This window comes from Theropithecus gelada, chromosome 3 (genome assembly GCF_003255815.1).
Source record: "Theropithecus gelada isolate Dixy chromosome 3, Tgel_1.0, whole genome shotgun sequence".
NCBI classification, from domain to species: domain Eukaryota; kingdom Metazoa; phylum Chordata; class Mammalia; order Primates; family Cercopithecidae; genus Theropithecus; species Theropithecus gelada.
Window position 1 is genome coordinate 153,860,883 of NC_037670.1, and position 20,985 is coordinate 153,881,867.

Consider the following 20,985-nt stretch of genomic DNA (forward strand, 5'->3'; position numbering starts at 1 on the left):
ACCCGGCTAGTTTTTTTGTATTTTTAGTAGAGACGGGGTTTCACCGTGTTAGCCAGGATGGTCTCGATCTCCTGACCTCGTGATCCACCCGTCTCGGCCTCCCAAAGTGCTGGGATTACAGGCTTGAGCCACCGCGCCCGGCCCTTGGCTAATTTTTAAATTTAAAAAAAATTTTTTTTAGAGATACAATCTCCCTAGAGACAGAATCTCCCTATTTTGCCCAGACTGGTCTCAAATTCTTGGGCTCAGTGATCCTCCTGCCTTGGCCTCTCAAAGTGCTGGGATTACAGGTGTAAGCCACTATGCCCAGCTGCACGTGAATCTTTGATTATTTCCTTTAGACTCCTAGAAGTGGAACTATTGGGCTGAAGTAGTCTTTTTTTTTTTTTTTTTTTTAGACAGTCACCCCGGCTGGAGTGCAGTGGCACAATCTCTGCTCACCACAGCCTCTGCCTCCCAGGTTCAAGCGATTCTCCTGCCTCAACCTCCCAAGTAGCTGGGATTACAGGTGCGTGCGTGCCATTGCTGCTCAGCTAATTTTTGTATTTTTTAGTGGAGGCAGGGTTTCACCATGTTGGCCAGGCTGGTCTTGAACTCCTGGCCACAAATGATCTACCTGCCTTGGCCTCCCAAAGTGCTGGGATTATAGGCTTGAGCCACTGCTGGGCTGAGGTAGTCTTGATTTATATTTTTTCACTTTTCTGAATTTGAACTGAATTCAATTCAACTTTATTTGAAACTCTAAAAAGCATGATGAACATGAAATAAAAGTAGACCTAATGGCATATTAATTTCTGAAGTATTCCCATTTTGTCAAAACAATTAGCTATAGATAGGCCATCCTCACCAATATACTGAGTAGTTTCCCCTCCCACCTGGTACAGGAAGTTTAAAAATTTGTGTATCTCCAAATGTTGGTATTCATACTCAATCCACTAAGCTAGGAAAAAATTGAAATAAAATTCCAAACTTAAATGAAGGATGGTGAACGTATGTTATGTGGAAGTTAAGTGTGGTCTTTGAAAGGAGATTGCTGGAGAAGGCAGTGGATGTGGACTCAGCTTGTATTTTGCAATGCTTAGCATCTGAATGGTTGTTGAGAGCAGTGGTATGAAATGTAGGCTGTGCAAGGAAATGCTTTGGGGGATGGAAAATATTTTTATATGTATTTTACTGATATCTTTTTTACTTTCTATACTTATGTGTACATTCCTACAATGTTATTTAAAACTATGCATTTATGAGTAAACATACATGTATTTCAGAGTTATACTGTAAATGTACCATAAGGCATATATCCATTTTCCATGAGTTATTTATGCAAAGAAAGGACCATGGATAAAAATTTTTTAGCATTATATCAATTTTCCTGTTGGTCACTATTTCTGTAATGGGTTCTTGGGGAGATTAGAATCTCCAGGATGATTTTTCAAACTCACATATCCAGGTATGTTAGTGCCCCTTACTGAAGCACTTGTAGTTTGTTAAAGTTTCCCAAACAATCTTGAATTTTTTTTTTCTCCTTCCTCCTTATCCACTTATTTCACTTGAGAACCATTACTCTCTTTTAAGCTATCCAGATCTATGTCCTTAATCTAGCAGTAATTTATCAAAAACCCATATGATAAGAAAATTATTCTATAATGGTGTTGGTAAAGAAAAGACTAAAATAGAAAAAAAATGCCGACAATTGATTGGCTAATGAGGTGGGTGATGCCAGATGCAAGACTGCTGAGCCTACCACAGGAGCAAGAGAGAGGACATGCATTCCATCTTAAGGCATCTATGAGCCCATGTAGACACCATGAGCAAAACTCACCCTCCCGTGTTGAAAAAGTTCATAGACAAGAAGTTATCATTGAAATTAAATGGTGGCAGACATGTCCAAGAATATTGTGGGGATTTGATCCCTTTATGAATCTTGTGATAGATGAGTGTGTGGAGATGGCAACCAGTGGGCAACAGAACAATATTGGGATAGTGGTAATACAATGAAAGAGTATCATGTTAGAAACCTTGAAACAAGTATAAATGATGGCTGTTCAGCATAGAAATCCATGTCCCCTCTCCAAAGAGCCTGTTTTACTATGATGTAAAAATTAGGTCATGTACATTTTTATATCGGACTTTTTTTTTTTTTTTTTGAGACGGAGTCTCGCTCTGTTGCCAGGCTGGAGTGCAGTGGCGCGGTCTCGGCTCACTGCAACCTCCACCTCCTGGGTTCAAGCGATTCTCCTGCTTCAGCTTCCCAAGTAACTGGGATTACAGGCACTTGCCACCACACCCGGCTAATTTTTGTATTTTTAGTAGAGATGGAGTTTCACCATGTTGGCCAGGCTGGTCTTGAACTCCTGACCTTGTGATTCACCCACCTCGGCCTCCCAAAGTGCTGGGAAAATTACGAAATATGAAAATTAGCTGGGTGTGGTGGCAGGCATCTGTAATCCCAGTTACTTGGGAGGCTGAGGCAGGAGAATCACTTGAACCTGGGAGGCAGAGGTTGCAGTGAGCAGAGATCGCACCATTTGCATTCCAACCTGGGCAACAGGAGCGACACTCTGTCTCCAAAAAAAAAAAAAAAATTTGTTAGATAAACTTGTAATAGTCAAAAAAAGAAAGTTTAAAATAAAAATAGGATTTCATTTTCAGTTATGTGAACCATAATAGACAAATGAATCAAAAGAATCATTTGTCAAGTCATAGTTATTACCATGAATTTGACATCAGTTAAGTATTAAGACCTAGCTTTTTTTTTTTTTTTTTTTTTTTTTAAGACAGAGCCTCACCCTGTCACCCAGGCTAGAGCGCAGTGGTGTGATCTTGGCTCACTGCAACCTACCCTCCAGGCTCAAGTGATCCTCCCACCTCAGCCTCCCGAGTAGCTGGGACTAGAGGCACATGTCACCACGCCTGGCTAATTTTTTATATTTTTTGTAGAGATAAGGTCTTACTATATTGCCTAGGCAATTTTTAAATTTTTTGTAGAAACAGAGTGTCACTATGTTGCCCAGGCTTGTTTCAAATCCCTGGTCTCAAACAATCCTCCTGCCTTGACGTCCCAAAGTGCTGGGATTACAGGTGCGAGCCACCATGCCTGGCAAGCATAAGTTTTTTTAATAGTTTCAAATAAATGCAGGGCTAACATGGCCAGGAAAGCCTGAAGCACAAAGCAGAGAAATAGACTAGGTAGTATGGAAAAGACAAACAAACCTGGCTTTGCCACTTATAACTATAAGGGATCTTGAGCAGGTTTCCTGTAGGCTATAGAAATTTTATCTATAAAGGAAGGAAGGTTGAGTCATTAGATAAGCATCCAACTTTCCTTGGACTATAAAATTCCCCTACATTCATTATAAAATAACCAAGTTAATATTAATAATTTTGATTTATCAGTGCAGAGCTCATTTGTCACATAGGGACTTCAGTAAGCTGTTGAGGAGGTTTGAGATATAGTATTAGATCTCACCCTTAGTAGCCCTTCTTTAAAAGTTCAATCTGATCATAGGCTGACTAGATTCAGTCAAGTGCTTCCATTTAAAGAAGGAAACCTCACTGTTTTTTGTTCTTGTTTTTCCTGGGAACGATTATTTTCTTCTGGTTTGAAGTACGAATTATGGTAGGACCAAAGAATGTGCTTTTCCACCATTGAGTCTTCAACAAGCTCGGAAAGCAGGGGATCCAACTAAATTTCCTCTGAATTGCCTTCTGTGTGCAGGATTCCAGAAGTGCAGCTAGAAGGTGAACAGTAAATAAAGAGTCTTCAAATGACTGAGTACTGGTGATTGGGTGCTTAACATGTGACCTTGGGCAAGCCCCTTCCCCTTTCTGGGCCCCAGTTTTTGTTTCTGTGGATGACAGAATTGGGACTAGGGCAACTACATTCCTTCTGGTGCTCACATTCTAACCAATATGATTCCTCAATCCAAAAGGAAGAAATGCTCCATTCTTCCCTTAGTCATCTGAATTAATTAGCTACATAATTGGCATAGCCTAGATTTTATTTGGCTTGGCTCACTCACCTGGGTGATGGATGGATCTTTGAGAATACAGCCCTCTTAGTGCCCTGGAGATACTCTGAAAGGGTGGGATGTAGTCATTGAACTGAATCTTTAGACCTAAGGCATACTGCAAACAAATATTCGTGAGAGTAGGTTGTGGGTATGTTTTCTTTTTTAACTTTAGTTAATACAAAGGAAGTAAAGGTCTTGCTTTGGCTAGTATGAAGTACCAGGAACAAGAGAATGTGACGTGTGCTGCTGTTCACAAATTATATCTCCTCATAGAGGCTTCCATTTTAATATGCTGGGTCTTGGGGAAAAAAAAAATAGAGAAAGGTGACCTGCCTTAAATGAATATAAACATGAAGAAAAACTCTCAAGTTTGGCAAATGTGAACAGGTACCTGTGGAACCAAAGACCTGTTGGGAAAAAGTTATCTGTTGGGTTGGAACAGGTACAGGCTAGAGCAGTGCTGCAGGTAGAGCCTGCTGCAAGCAAGGGAGACAAAACAAGCTAGGGTTTGGTGGCCATCCTGAGAGAGCCACTGACCAGTGTGTGTGCTTTCAGTGCCAGCTCCTGGCAGCATCTAATGTGAGAAGTAGAGCTACTTACAGTTGTCTGGGGAAGTAGTATCAGAGGGAAAAGAGAGTTGGCACATGCCTATAGTCCCAGCTACTTGGGAAGCTGAAGTGGGAGGATGATGAGTTTGAGCCCAGCCCGGGCAAAATAGTAAGACCCAGCCAGTTGCAGTGGCTCACACCTGTAGTCCCAGCACTTTGGGAGGCCAAGGTGGGCAGATCACCTGAGAGTCTGGAGTTTGAGACCAGCCTGGCCAACATGGTGAAACCCTGTCTGTACTAAAAATAGAAAAATTGACTGGGCATGGTGGCATGTGCCTGTAATCCTAGCTACTTGAGGGGCTGATGCAGGAGAATAGCTTGAACCCAGGAGACGGAGGTTGCAGTGAGCCAAGGATAGCGCCACTGCACTCCAGCCTGGGCAACAGAGTGAGACTCTGTCTCAAAAAATAAAAAAATAAAAAAAAAAAGAAAGAAAGAAAAAAAGAGGAGGAAAGGAGAGCAAGGCCATGGGCAACTGAGACTATCTTCAAAGAGGGAACTGGAGTTCCTTTCCTGGAATTCTTGAGACTGAGCCCTAAGGAAAAGGCAACAGCCACAAATGGCTTACCCTTACTCAAAACTTCACTTTTTTTTTTTTGAGATGGCATCTCACTCTGTTACCAGGCTGGAGTGCAGTGGCGCAATCTTGGTTCACTGCAACCTCTGCCTCCCGGGTTCAAGCGATTCTCCTGCCTCAGCCTCCCAAGTAGCTGGGACTATAGGTGTGCGCCACCATGCCCTGCACATTTTTGTATTTTTGGTAGAGGTGGGGTTTCACTGCGTTGGCCAGGATGGTCTCTATCTGACCTTGTGATCCGTCTGCCTCGGCCTCTCAAAGTGCTGGAATTACAAGCGTTAGCCACTGCACCCAGTCCAAAACTTCACTTTTAAAACTACTTGGTGGGGCACGGTGGCTCACGCCTATAATCCCAGCACTTTGGGAGGCCGAGGCGGGTGAATCACTTAAGGCCAGGAGTTCAAGACCAGCCTGGCCAGCATGGTGAAACTCCATCTCTCCTAATACAAAAATTAGCTGGGTGTGGTGGTGCACATCTATAATCCCAGCTACTCAGGAGGCTGAGGCACGAGAATCACTTGAACCGGGTTGCGGAGGTTGTAGTGAGCTGAGGTGGCGCCACTGCCCTCCAGCCTGAGCGACACAGCAAGAGTCCGACTCAAAACAAAGAAAGAAAACTTTACTTGATTAATCACCAGTCCATTTCTTTTTGGGATTTAAATATGGACCCTCCCTCAGAGCATCTCTGCTAGGGAAGTTAGCAAAGTTGTTTGGATTACAGTCACATATCCCAAATGCCAAATGTTATAAGTCTAAGATTATTCATTGCAGCATTGTTTATAATAATGAACAATTGGGGTCCAGGCGTGTGGTAGCTCATGCCTGTAATCCCAGCACTTTGGGAGGCCAAGGCGGGTGGATCACTTGAGGCCAGGAGTTCAAGACCAGCTTGGCCAACATGGAGAAACTCCATCTCTACTAAAAATACAAAAATTAGATGGGTGTGGTGGCCTGTGCCTGTAATCCCAGCTACTTGGGAGGTTGAGACAGGAGAACAGCTTGAACCCAGAAAGTGGAGGTTGCAGTGAGCCGAGATTGATCCACTGTATTCCAGCCTGGGAAACAGAGCTAGACTCTGTCTCAAAAAAAAAAAAAAAAAAATGACCAGGCGCAATAGCTCAAGCCTGTAATCTCAACACTTTGGGAGACCAAGGCAGGCAGATCACCCTAGGTCAGGAGTTCAAGACCAGCCTGGCCAACATGGTAAAACCCCATCTCTACTAAAAATAGAAAAATTAGCTGGGCGTGGTGGCAGGCGTCTGTAGTCCCAGCTACTTGGGAGGCTGAGGCAGGAGAATTGCTTGAACCCCGGGGGGGCAGAGGTTGCAGTGAGCCGAGATGACACCACTGCACTCAAGCCTGGGCAACAGTGTCAGACTCTGTCTCAGAAAAAGAAAAATTGAAAGATTGGTAATAACCTAAATGCCTACTAATATAGGGCCAACTGGTTAAATAAATTATGGTACATACTTGCAATACAATATTAGGTAACCATTAAAAAGAATGAGGCAGTTCTTTTCAACTGGAGAAAGTCCACGTAAATCACGGAATTATAGAATGCTCAGAGCTGAAGTGATCTTAAAGATTAGCTAGTTCAACCTCCTACAAGAAACAAGGAAAATGATTTACCTAAGATCATACAGTCAGGGATGAGGCCATAATCCAGGTATTCTGGTATCTATTCCAATGCTGCTTCTACAAGGGGATGCCTTCTCTCCCATATTATTCTTTGAGATACTGAGGAATGCAAGGCTTTTTATGCCTCTACCATATTGAAAATCAGGATGAAGGAAGCTCACAGTAGAAATACACTTGCTTATCCCATATGTTTTGTGTTTCCCTTGTGTCTTAAAAATTTAAAACTCTGGCCGGGCGCGGTACTCACGCCTATAATCCCAGCACTTTAAGAGGCTGAGGCAGGCGGATCACCTGAGGTTGGGAGTTTGAGACCATCCTGACCAACATGGAGAAGCCCCATCTCTACCAAAAATACAAAATTAGCTAGGCGTGGTGGTGCATGCCTATAATCCCAGCTGCTCAGGAGGCTGAGGCAGGAGAATCACTTGAACCCGGGAGGCAGAGTTTGCGGTGAGCCGAGATTGCCCTATTGCACTCCAGTCTAGGCAACAAAAGCAAAACTCTCTCTCACCAAAAAAAAAAAAAAAAAATTGAAAGTCTGCCTGTCTCTCTTAACCGCACAAGATATAATGTCTGTAGAACTTGGTCTATTTGGGGCAGGCCAGACTAGCTGATGCACTAGAGCAGAAAGTCCCATAGAAGTTTTCCCTAGAAGCAGACAGATGGTTCTCCTGGGACAATGTTGAACATTTACTATAGGATGGAGAATATTATTTATAAATAATATTTCTGTTTTTTGAGATGGAGTTTCTCTTTTGTTCCCCAGGCTGGAGTGCAATGGCACTGTCTCGACTCACTGCAACCTCTGCCTCCTGGGTTCAAGTGATTCTCCTGCCTCAGCCTCCCAAGTAGCTGGGATTACAGGCGCCTGCCACCATGCCCAGCTATTTTTTTTTATTGTTTTAGTAGAAATGGAGTTTCACCATGTTGGCCAAGCTGGTCTCGAACTCTTGAACTCAGGTCTCGATCTGCCTGCCTCGGCCTCCCAAAGTGCTGGGATTACCTGACCTATAAATAATATTTCTGACCTATAAATAATATTTCTAAACAAGAAATTTCTCTGAAACTTTTTGGCTCTCGGTATTAGGTATTAGGAAAGCCTAATACCCTCAAAAACCTCAGATGTTCATTCCACATTAGCTATATGCCTGTGTTGCTTCAAATTAATTTGAGGGAGGAAGAGGTAATTTTCCATTCACCAGACAGCAGCTCACTTCTACATGTCGTCTACTCCTACATTCTCCTATCACATTGTGGATGTGAGGAATTTCCAAGATGTTAGTTTGGCTGTCATGTGTGCTCATTGATTTATATAGCTTCTGACACCAGTATGTATTTGCAAGCCCCAAATTCACATAAGGACTCATATTTTTATTTCTGAAAAATGTTTCTATGAGTAGATACCTGCTTTTAATCTGACATCCATCTGTTGTCTCTGGTTAGGTGTTCACAAACTATCAAAAAATAGATAAGAAAAATACCTGATTAGAATAAACCATCTGCCATTTTTCCTTCCATGCTGAAGAATTAAGCATCTGACTGTAATATGGTTTGATAAAGGAAGGTTGAGTTTGATAAAGGAGGGTTGAGGTTGATTTAAAACAAAATTCAATTATAATAGATATCAGAGCCATCCAACATAGTTTAAAATCTATAAGAATTAGACCTAATCCTAACAATTACATAGTTTATATAAGTGCAAAGTACTTGTATATAGGGGTAAAATCCTCTCATCTCTTTTCTGATCCTAGAGCAATAAGCTACACAAGAAAACTTGCTTGAATCAGGTTCCTGTGTTCATGTATCATCTGTCTAACCAACACATGCTGTAGATAGAGTCTTCCAGGATTGGCAGCTGAGGGGGTTTTCAAACTGTGGGCTTTGGAGACCTCAGTGTGTTAAGAAACAGGAAGGTGAGGAGGTATTATTTCATACAGGAAGGCCTCACCTAAACTGACCAACATTGACTTCCAGGCTTCTGTGGGAATTAAAGCCTTGTAGGTATTAAAATAATGATGGATGTTCCCTATTATAGGAAGCTGGAGACAACAGCCAGTTCTGCTGGAGGAACCTCTTTTCCTGCATCAACCTCCTGAGGCTGCTCAATAAACTGACCAAATGGAAACATTCCCGGACCATGGTGAGTGTGGTTTTACATCATGGAGTTGTCCATCTGACTGAATTTTTAAAAGATCACTAGTAAATTTTTGTGTGCTGCCTGGTTTGTGATCTCCATATATAGACACTGAATGCTGCATGAGATTTAGCATCTTATAATTCTGGGCACTTATTCTATATTAGATGATTACCTATCAGTCCATTTCTTTTCAGGGGTCCGAATCTCAGACCCTCCCTCAGGGCAACTCTAGCAGGGAAACTAGCAATGTTGTTTGGATTACACACATTCCCAAATGATACAAGTGCAAGGTTTATCATTGCAACATTGTTTATAATAATGAAAGCTTGGCTGGGTGCAGTGGCTCATGCCTGTAATCCCAGCACTTTGGGAGGAAGAGACAGGCAGATAACAAGGTCAGGAGTTCGAGACCAGCCTGACCAACATGATGAAACCCCATCTCTACTAAAATTAGCTGGGTGTGGTGGCGGGCGCCTGTACTCAGGGGAGGCTGAGACAGGAGAATCGCTTGAACCCAGGAGGCGGAGGTTGCAGTGAACCAAGATTGCACCACTGCACTCCAGCCTGGGCAACAGAGTGAGACTCCATCTTCAAAACAAAACAAAAAAATATAAGTAATGTATGCATACATAGAATTATCTCCAGAAAATAAAAAACTGTGACAGTGGAATTGATATGTGTGGCTGACAAAATTTTCTTTTCATTTTATACCATATGCTTTGAATATTGAAAACTTTGAATAATAAAATATGAATGGAATAGTTCTCTCTCTCTCTCTCTCTCTATATATATATATATATATATAAAATTTTATTTTTTTGAGACGGAGTCTCACTCTGTCACCCAGACTGTAGTACAGTGGCATGATCTCAGCTCACTGCAACCTCCGCCTCCTGGGTTCAAGCAATTCACGTGCCTCAGCCTCCTTGGTAGCTGGGATAACAGGCCCATGCCACCACGCCTGGCTAATTTTTGTATTTTTAGTAGAGATGGGGTTTCATCATGTTGGCCAGGGTGGTGGGTGATCCACTGGCTTCAGCCTCCCAAAGTGCTGGGATGACAGACATGAGCCACCGTGCCCAGCCCCCCTATATATTCTTGAAGATTAGATCTAGGTAGAGCCTGGATCATAGATCCCTGAAAGCTCCCCAGGGACTTCTGAGGCTAGCTAGGTTTGGTTTAATTTGTCTGTAAAGTGGAAATTCCAAGAAACGTTAGATGTTTATCCCACCCCTCTTTCAATGAACAGATGCTGGTAGTGTTTAAATCGGCACCAATCTTAAAGCGGGCCCTCAAGGTCAAACAGGCCATGCTGCAACTTTATGTCCTAAAGCTGCTAAAGATACAGACCAAGTACCTGGGGCGCCAATGGAGGAAAAGCAACATGAAAACCATGTCAGCCATTTACCAGAAAGTGCGTCACCGCATGAACGATGACTGGGCTTACGGGAATGGTGAGTCTTCCCAAAGCTCTTGACTTCCTGGAGTTTCCTGGGGTTTAGACAAAACTAAATAAATATTTATCACTCCTCTTTTGGCATGAATTGTTACATATTTTAGATGAAAAAGTATGTGATTATAGGTCAGGCATTAATACGCCAAACTTTAAGGTTATGCCTCAAATTCTAATATGTACCCTTGTCCTATGTAAACTACGAAAATCCATTTTATAAAACAAGTAAATGGAGAGATAATTGCCTTTCCAAAACATTCTTTTAAATGACAGCTTTCTCCAAAAGATTTTTTAAATTAAAACAATTTGTTATTATTACAAAGCAGTTAGGAAAAAAAAGGTAGAAAATATAAGCAAACAAACATTTTACTATATTATATTTATGCTGTATTTGTACTATCCAGAAATTGCCACCATTAACATCTTATTGTATATTCCTCCAGATCTTTTTCTATACATATATATGCATATTTTATTAAAATGAAAGCAAGTTATGTATGCTATTTTGTAATTTTCTCTTTTAACATCATCTCTACCTTTTCATGTTAGTACATTTTCATTTCATCTAATGAAGTTCATATTCACAATTTTCTAGTTGTCCCAAAATGTACTTCATAGCGATTTTTCCAAGTCAGAATCCAATCCAGGACCACAGGTTACATGTGGTTGTTATACATATGTTAATTATTTTTGTTTTCTGGTTTTGTTTTTTTTTTTGAGAGAGAGGGTTGCTCTGTCACCCAGGCTGGGAAGCAGTGGCATGATAATGGCTCACTGCAGCCCCGACATCCTGGGCTCAAGTGATCTTCCCAGCTGCCAAGTAGCTGGGACTACAGATGCATACCACCACCACACCCAGCTAATTTTTAAATTTTTTTTGTAGAGATGGAGTCTCTCCCTATGTTGCCCAGGCTGGTCTTGAACTCCTGGACTCAAGGGATCCTCCTGCCCTGGCCTCCCAAAGTGCTGGGATTACAGGCATAAGCCACCGTGCTTGGCCTCTAGCAGTCTCCCCACACCCACCATTAATGCTAACTAATTGAAGACCTAGGCCAGTTGTCCTGCAAAAGGATTTGTCTGTTTTCTTCTTTGTGGTGGTATCTACTTTATTCCTCTATCTATGGTATTACCTGTAAACTTGAAGTTAAATCTAAAGGTTTGATGAATTCAGTTTAAACCTTTTTGGCTGTAGTATGCTCTAGGTAATCTTGGGAACTGTACATTGCCTCACCTCAGAAGGCAAGATATTTGGTTGAACTACCAGAACTTGTAAGATTGATCAGAGTTCGGAAAAATTTGTTTTGGAGAGCTTTTTTATTGTTTTGTATTTGACGATTATTTCCATAATTGTATTTGAGAATTTTTGGTAATGACTTGTCTTTGCTGGGTTTGTAACCTGCTTGAATTTTAAAGGATGATGCAGTAAAGAGTTCAGAGAACTCTACTTACTTACCTGGCAGGGAAAATACCATGATCATGAAGGTGGTTTTCCCAGGACAAGGCTTATCCATTTTACTCCAGATATGCTGACCCCTGCTATTCCTCCAAATGTGGGAAACTCAACTGCATAATTTGTGGTAGTGAGGGACCATCTTTTCACTAAAAAAGGGTTTAGAGAACTAAAGGAAACATATGATAGGCACATAACAAGCCAGGATGCAACTTCTGCTATAAGACATAAAGCACAATTATCTATTAAATTATTGTACATTTTTAAAACATGAAAATGTTTTATCCCGCAAATGGCACATCTGTTGTTGCTGCCATTATGAGCCCAAACTCACACTACACTTTCTTATGATAAACCCTTGCATGTGGGACATGAGAGATCTGGGAGATTTGTATCTTTAGCCCTGAAATAAGTGTCTAAGTGAATAGAAGCAAAACAGATTATCTGTTTTCTGTTTTTACCTTCATTGAAGCTGTCACCTCATCATCTTAAAATAAGCTGATATATAGATTTATCACATGCTGGAGGAGATTCCACAGAATCAGGAAAGTCTTCAGTAATTGGTCCATTCTGATTCTCCATGTTATACCCCTCTTGCCCCTTCCCATTCCTTGAGAGCTGGCTACTCCATTCAGATGGCACTCTCATCCCCTAGGGAAAGCTGCATAAAAGGAATTTAATTACCCTTTTGGGAAATATAATACATATAACTAGTAATACATAAAGCTAGTAAGAAAGGGAAATAATGAAAAGGAAATACAATAGAAGAAGTCCACCTCCCTCTGGGCCCTCATTTCCTTTCTCATAGGTAACCACTATTACTACTTTCTAGGCTACCCTTCCAAAGGTAATTTCTGCATATACAAGCTTATGCATGTGGGCATATGTGTATTTTTTAAACCTAAGTGTCAGCATGCTGTATACTTACTTTGTACATTGCTTTTCACAAAAAAAAAAAAAAAAAATTTCTGAGCAGTTCCATTTTTGGAACCATGATCTGTGGTAAGAGAAGCAGTGTCTTGCATTAAATGTATTTTTCTTCCTCTCTTTCCAACACAGACATCGATGCCAGGCCATGGGACTTCCAAGCAGAAGAATGTACCTTGAGGGCCAACATTGAGGCTTTTAACAGCCGTCGGTATGACAGACCCCAGGACTCTGAATTTTCACCTGTGGATAACTGCTTGCAGAGTGTGCTGGGGCAGAGGTTGGATCTGCCTGAAGATTTCCACTATTCATATGAGCTCTGGCTCGAGAGAGAGGTGTTTTCACAGCCCATCTGTTGGGAGGAGCTTCTCCAGAATCACTAAGTTCTTGTCAACAAGCATCAATAGATGAAGGTCAGCTCCAATAAATGGTGCTCTGCCTACCCTGTCCATACAGACTTTGTTACCAGTTCTAGGAGTGCTTGCCACAGGAAGATCAGCCTAAGAACATCCAGTATTGTTCAGGGCTCTTCTGGGGGCTCTTGGTCCTAGAGATGGTGCAAGGGTGGGATCCTGAATCACAACAAAATGATCAACTTGCCCTGGGGTCAGTTGGGTGCCCAGTTGGCCTAGGAAATCTTTTGGTGGATCAGTCCTAGACAAGCTCTTTGGTAGGACCTCTTCCTGCTTTAGTCTTGGCTAGAACCAGGCTAGCCTTTGCTGGCTCTAAAAGAGGAAATTTGTTACAGCATTTGACCCATGGCATTCATCACAGATAGTGGGAGGTACAAGTCATAAAATAAGGAGAAAGTTTTCTTCTTGCTCACCCTGGATTCCTAGGACTTATCAGAGATTTGGAAAAACCAACTTTGAAATTAAGTTTGCATTTTAAATTTCAAATTTGGACAGCCTCTTTCTAAAATCATTAACTCTAAGATTATTTTAGAGCACCTGCACCTTCTTTGTGAAGGATGATGATTTACTATTCCCTCAATACTGCATGTTATAGAAAAGGGTGTTGTGTAAAGTGTTTTTTTCCTCATTCTGTAAGAGATCTATATTCAATGTGAAAATTATTTCCTTGTGTACTCTGTATAGCGCATGGAATGCTCTGCCATTTTTAAAGAGCCACAACCAATATGAAATATTCAGGTCCTTTCTAAGGATGTTTCGTATTTTTCTTAAATGACTCCAGTCTTAAAATGGCTGAGCACACTGCAGAAAATTATCCTTTTCATCCAATTCATTTTTTAAATGACAAGTTAACTACAGGAGGCTTTATTTATTCAGATGGTATGTCCACTTGTGCTCATGATCAATATATTTTTCTAATTGAAAAGAACAGTAAGAGCATCACAGCTTACCATTTTTCTTTTTCTCCAATGTTGATTAATGATTTTTTTCCCTTTTATTGCTAACAGTTTCAAAGTGTCATGTGGAGATTTAGCAATACTGTTTCTACCTAAAAGTATTGCACGTTTCATTGAAAATGTAAGAATTGATATACCAGCCTCTTTATATTTCTCTTTTATAGCAAAATCACATACTTCTCAAGACAAACAAGGTTTTTAAAAAAGTTTCTGATTTAGTTAGGATCATATGTTTTTGTTTTTGATTTTTGTGGGTTTTTGTTTTGTTTTGTTTTTTTGTTTTTTGTTTTTTTGAGACTGAGTTTTGCTCTTGTTGCCCAAGCTGGAGTGCAACGGCACAATCTCGGCTCACTGCAACCTCCGCCTCCCGGGTTGAAGTGATTCTCCTGCCTCAGCCTCCCAAGGAGCTGGGATTACAGGCACGCACCACCATGCCTGCTAAGTTTTTGTATTTTTAGTAGAAACAGGGTTTCACCATGTTAGCCAGGCTGATCTCAAACCCCTGACCCCAGGTGATCCACCCGCCTCAGCCTCCCAGAGTGCTGGGATTACAGGCGTGAGCCACAGTGCCCGGCCTCTTCAAGCTTTTTTTTTTTTTTTTTTTTTTTTTTTGAGACGGAGTCTGGCTCTGTCCCCCAGGCTGGAGTGCAGTGGCCGGATCTCAGCTCACTGCAAGCTCCGCCTCCCGGGTTCACGCCATTCTCCTGCCTCAGCCTCCCGAGTAGCTGGGACTACAGGCGCCCGCCACTGCTCCTGGCTAATTTTTGTATTTTTTTAGTAGAGACGGGGTTTCACGTGTTAGCCAGGATGGTCTCGATCTCCTGACCTCGTGATCCACCCGTCTCGGCCTCCCAAAGTGCTGGGATTGCAGGCTTGAGCCACCGCGCCCGGCCTCTTCAAGCTTTTTTACTATAAATGTTGCCCCTCTCCCCCAGCTTAGTCACTACTGAATCTTTTTGTGATGGCACCAGGTCACTTTATGCTGGGAGATCTAGTCAAAATTTGTTTATTTACTCTGCCCCTTGTCAACCACAGTATAATTTGGAGGACATGAATAAAATACTTGACAGTATCCAAGGGAGCGATACCAAAATCTAATAGGTAAATTTTGGATTTTACTTCTTTGTGCTTTAAAGTACCAGGATTTCTGTCTTTATGGATAGGTCTTGGAGAATGTAAGTAATGGATGAAACTTTTTAAAATAATTTGTAAATTTTACCTAAGTAGGACAGTAGTCCTTATTGCAACCAAAATAATTTACTGAGCATGACTCCTGTAAATTAATCTACAGTCAGACTAGTATGATTTTAATATGATTTGAGTAAAAAGATAATTTTCAAGGAAAGAGTAATCATCCATCAATTTCTTTTAAAGCCAGATAGTATTCAATTTATGTCAAGAACAAAGAAGTTGCCCTTTTAAAAGCATGTACATGAATGCTTTTTGAGGCACAGAAGTGTGCTAAGCTTTAACATTTTGTATTTATTTACAACTCTTCTCTAAGGGAAGGTTACTTCTCAGTGCAGATGGAGAAACTGAAGCATTAAGGATAAATGATTAGTTCTCAATCACATCATTTTTTCACAGATTTGCTGGGACTAGCTTTCAGGTATTGACAGCCAGCCCCATATATTAAGGTAACCAGGCTGAATCTCCCAATTTAAGAATCCATGTATGTGGTTAGGAATAAATTCAAATTCACCAGTCTCCAATGGTGATTACTTTTACTACATAGAAAAACATCATTTGAATGACTTATAGAGGATTTTTATTTGTGAATATTTCAGTAAAGTTTGGGTTGATTGTTGATAACACTGTTCATCTACTGAAGCACTTTAATAAAAATAAAATGAACTGGAATTAGAAATTTGGTGTTTAAATTCTTCAACACAAGAGAACCTCAAAGTCAGATATAGAAAGGAAGGATATAGGCCAGGCGCAATGGCTCATGCCTGTAATCCCAGCACTCTGGGAGGCCGAGGCGGGTGGATCACCTGAGGTCAGGAGTTCGAGACCAGCCTGACCGATGTGGTGAAACCCCGTCTCTACTAAAAATACAAAATTAGCCAGGCGTGGTGGCGCATGCCTGTAATCCCAGCTACTGGGAGGCTGAGACAGGAGAACTGCTTCAATCCAGGAGGCGGAGTTTGCAGTGAGCCAAGATCGCGCCACTGCACTCCAGCCTGGGCAACAAGAATGAAACTCTATCTCAAAAACAAAGAAGGATATAATAAAGTTAGTATATAAAATATTATTTTACCCCCAGAGTGTTCCCTGAGGATAGACTATGACAAGCAATAACTCCAGATCTTAGTGACTTTTGACAAATGTTTCTTGTTCACGGGTCTGGGAGTCAGCTGCAGCTCTGCTCGACTCAGCTTGGCTTGCTCGGCTTGGCTCTGCTCCACAGTCATCTTTTCTTTTTTTCTTTTTCTTTTTTTTTTTTTTGAGACAGAGTCTCACTCTGTCGCCCAGGCTAGATTGCAGTGGCGCTGTCTCGGCTCACTGCAAGCTGTGCCTCCCAGGGTCATGCCATTCTCCTGCCTCAGCCTCCCAAGTAGCTGGGACTACAGGTGCCCGCCACCACGCCCAGCTAATTTTTTGTATTTTTTAGTAGAGACAAGGTTTCACCGTGTTAGCCAGGATAGTCTTGATCTCCTGACCTCGTGATCCACCCACCTCGGCCTCCCAAAGTGCTGGGATTACAGCACAGTCTTCTTTTTCTGGCACTAGACTGATGGAATAACCCCTACTTGGGACATACACTTTTTATAGTGAAGAGCAGGAGCAAGAGACAAACCATACCATGCAAGCACATTCAAAGCTCTTGCTTGAATATGGTGTAAATCAAATTGTTCATATACCATTGACCAAAGTAAATCATGTGGACAAGCCTAACATCAGACTGGAGAAGCATACTCTACCTACAGAGTGGTAAACACGGGTGGTATAATACTCTTATAGTAGAGAAAGTGAATTGGTCATGAATATCTGCTCCTATATTACACACAACACACAGCCCCTCCTCAAGGAAGACCAAAAATCTTATCCAGTTATGTGAGACCTAAATTCTAGGATCTCATCTAGATGAAGGTGTAGATGAAGTGTTTCTTGATCCCGTGACTTGTTAACTTAAACAACAAGATATGTCTACCTAAAATGAACAACAGAGACCAACTCTCCAAAGCAGAGTTTATTTGGGAATAGCAGGGGATTGCAATCTGGGATATGTATGCTATAGCTGACCACAGGCTCATCCAAAGGGGTTGTGGCAAAGGGGAAGCTTTTAAAAACAAAAAGTCCACATAAACTGTTTTGAAACAAAGACCATTGTTGCAGGAGTTTGTTGCAGGAGTTGGCAGTAGCTCATGGGTGGAGACATTGATTGTTAGGTGAGTATCCTTGTGTAAGTGGCTTATCTAGAATACTGTGGTTTTGAGGACTTTTTTGCATAGTTCCCATCACAGGCATACTCAAATGAGGGCCCCTCCTCCATGACCTCAAGTCCATTTTGTTTGTTAGAGTTTGACATTAGTGACTCCATTTTGATAATTTCACAGTTAATGCATTGTGGTGATCATTTCACAATGTATACATATATCAAAACATCAAATTGTACACCTTAATTATATAAAATTTTTGTCACTTTGATATCCAGGCTACATGAAGTATAAACCTATGTGAAGTATAAAACTTGCCACACTGGGACTCTGGGAACATTGGTGATAAGTGTGTGTTTAGGGTGGTTTGTAGGGGCAAAGAAAGTCTTGACATTATTTCAGAAATCCTAGGTACACCAATTAACATCTGCTTTACCTACAATAATAGGTCCAGGTCAGACTTTTTGATAATAGTGTTAAGTGTCATAGAATGTTTTCTGTAGTAAAAGAATGTTTTACAAAATACAGAATTTGCTATAAACATTTGTGAAACACCCAGTAGATTCTTTAGCAGCTGGTACTATTCTGACGTATGGTTAATGCTAACATATACAGTTGGCCTTCCACGTCCATGGGTTCCACATCCATGGATTCAACCACTGTGGATCAAAAATATTTTTAAAAGTTGCTTGTGAGGCCAGGCGTGGTGGCTTATGCCTGTAATCCCAACACTTTGGGAGCCCGAGATGGGCAGATCAACTGAGGTCAGGAGTTCAAGACCAGCCTGGCCAATATGGTGAAACTCCGTCTCTACTAAAAATACAAAAATTAGCCAGGCATGGTGGCTCATGCCTGTAATCCCAGCTACTCTAGAGTCTGAGGCACGAGAATCGCTGGGAGACGGAGGTTGTAGTGAGCCGAGATCATACCATCGCACTCCAGCCTGGTTGACAGAGTGAGACTCCGTCTCAAAAAAAAAAAAAAAAGAAAATTGCTTGTGTACTGAACATGTAGAGTCTTTTTTTTCTTGTCATTATTCCCTAAACAATACAGTAAAACAAGTATTTACATAGCATTCACATAATATTAGGTATTATAAGTAATCTAGAGATTATTTAAAATATACAGGAAGATGCACATAGTTATATGCAAATACTACCTACCATTTTATATCAAGGACTTGAGCATCCAAGGATTTTGGTATCCTTAGGAGGTCCTGGAACCAATCCCTCACAGATACTGAGGGACAACTATATTGTCTTCGTCTGTTTTCTGTTATAAGACTACCAGAAATTGCATAATTTTATATAAACAATAGAAATTTATATGGTTTACAGTTCTGGAGGTTGAGAAGTCCAAGAGCATGGTGCTGGTATCTGGTGAAGGCCTTTATGCTGCATCATCCCATGGCAGAAGGCAGAAAGGCAAGATAGCACACTAGACTGAACTAGGAAAAGGGGGACAAACTCATCCTTTTATCAAGAACCCACTCCTGAGAGAATCAATCTATTCCCACAATAACTCCATCAATCCCTTCATGATTGCAGCATCTTCATGATCTAATGACTTCTTAAAGGCCCCACTTCTCAACATGATTGTGTTGGGAATTATGCTTCCAACACACAAACTTTGGGAGACATATTCAAACCATAGCACTTCTTTTTTTTTTTTTTTTTTTTTTTTGAGACGGAGTTTCGCTCTTGTCCCCCAGGCTGGAGTACAATGGTGTGACCTTGGCTCACTACAACCTCTGCCTCCCAGATTCAAGCAATTCTCCTGCCTCAGCCTCCCAAGTAGCTGGGATTACAGGCATGCGCCACCATGCCCGGCCATAGCACAAATTTTATATGATGTTTTTTGACATTAGAGACCTCAAAAAGACATTTGAGAGTAAAAATGGCTACAGTATGATTTTATTATCTATATATTAAATATAAACTTTATCTGCCTCTGAGTCTCCTCCTTTCCCATTTTCTCTGAACGAAAAAAAAAAAAAACTAGAATGAAGAGAATAATTTACCTCCCTTATCTCACCACTCAACACAGATTGTTTATATGGTGGTGATTTAACAACATAAGGAAATGTGTAATCTCTAAAACAGAGTAGAACAAATAGATCAAAGCTCTATTAATATTGGTAAAGCATTGTAACAACATGCAAATTATTTCTGGAAATGTTGGTATAGGTAAGTCCCTCATGTGTTTGGAAAACACATGAGTTACCCTTACAGCTCATATGTTTTTATTTTTCCAATAGTGAATTTTCAGTAACCTCTGGTATTCCATTAGAATTGCTGGTCTGGGGCCAGGTGCGGTGGCTCACGCCTGTAATCCCAGCACTTTGGGAGGCTGAGGCGGGCGGATCACAAGGTCAGGAAATCAAGACCATCCTGGCTAATACGGTGAAACCCCATCTCTACTAAAAATACAAAAAATTAGCCAGGTGTGGTGGCGGACGCCTGTAGTCCCAGCTACTCAGGAGGCTGAGGCAGGAGAATGGCGTGAACCCAGGAGGCGCAGCTTGCAGTGAGCCGAGATCGCGCCACTGCACTCCAGCCTAGGCAACACTCTGTCTCAAAAAAAAAAAAAAGAATTGCTGGTCTGGAAAGTTTATATAAGTCCTGAGCACCTTATACCTTCAAACACCTTTCTAAGTGAATGACTTCTCTAAATATTTGCCTATTCTAATATTCTCCTTAAAATGTTAAACCTTAATACTTGCAAACAAATTATCCTGCAGAAATATGTTGAAATGGGCTGTTTATGTTCTCCCCAAAATACATATGTTGAAATGCTAACCCCAGCCGGGCGTGGTAGCTCACGCCTGAATTCACAGCACTTTGGGAGGCTGAGGCAGGTGGATCACCAGAGGTCAGGAGTTCTAGACCAGCCTGGCCAACCATGGTAAAACCCCATCTCTACTGAAAATGCAAAAATTAGCCAGGTGTGGTGGCAAGTGCTTGTAATCCCAGCTACTCGAGGGGCTGAGGCAGGAGAATCACTTGAACCCGGGAGGCAGAGGTTGCAGTGAGAGCCGAGATCATGCCATCATACTCCCCTGGGGGATAAGAGCGAGACTTCATCTCAAAAAAAAAAAAGAAATGCTAACCCCTAAGTTGACAGTATTAGGAGGTGGGGCCTTTGGGGGATGATTAGGCCATAGGGACAGAGCTCTCATGAATGGGAATAGTACCCTTTTGAAAGTGGCCCAAGAAAGACCGTTAATCCCTTCCACCATGTAATGACACACCAAGAAAGCACCACCTATAAGCCAGAAAGCAGACCATCATGAGACACTGAATCTGCCTTGATCTTGGACTTCCCAGCTTCCAGAACTGAGAGAAATAAACTTCTGTTGTTGATAAGCTACCCAGTTTATGGTATTTTATTATAGCAACCTGAAGAGACTAAGACATGTTCTTGAGCTGAAAGGGAT

General features: G+C 41.4%; 1 protein-coding gene and 2 pseudogenes across 1 annotated transcript in view; all 3 read left to right on the forward strand.

The window, feature by feature from the left end:
* STRIP2 (striatin interacting protein 2) overlaps window positions 1–13,183 on the forward strand; it is a 54,376-nt gene extending 41,193 nt beyond the window's left edge. The window contains exons 19-21 of the mRNA XM_025379538.1: window positions 8,869–8,973; window positions 10,220–10,424; window positions 12,933–13,183. Coding sequence (XP_025235323.1) covers window positions 8,869–8,973; window positions 10,220–10,424; window positions 12,933–13,183 — 561 coding nt within the window. The remainder of the gene's footprint in view (window positions 1–8,868; window positions 8,974–10,219; window positions 10,425–12,932) is intronic.
* On the forward strand, window positions 1,805–2,031 carry LOC112620736 (annotated as a pseudogene).
* On the forward strand, window positions 11,869–12,021 carry LOC112622002 (annotated as a pseudogene).
* Window positions 13,184–20,985: the final 7,802 nt, after the last annotated feature.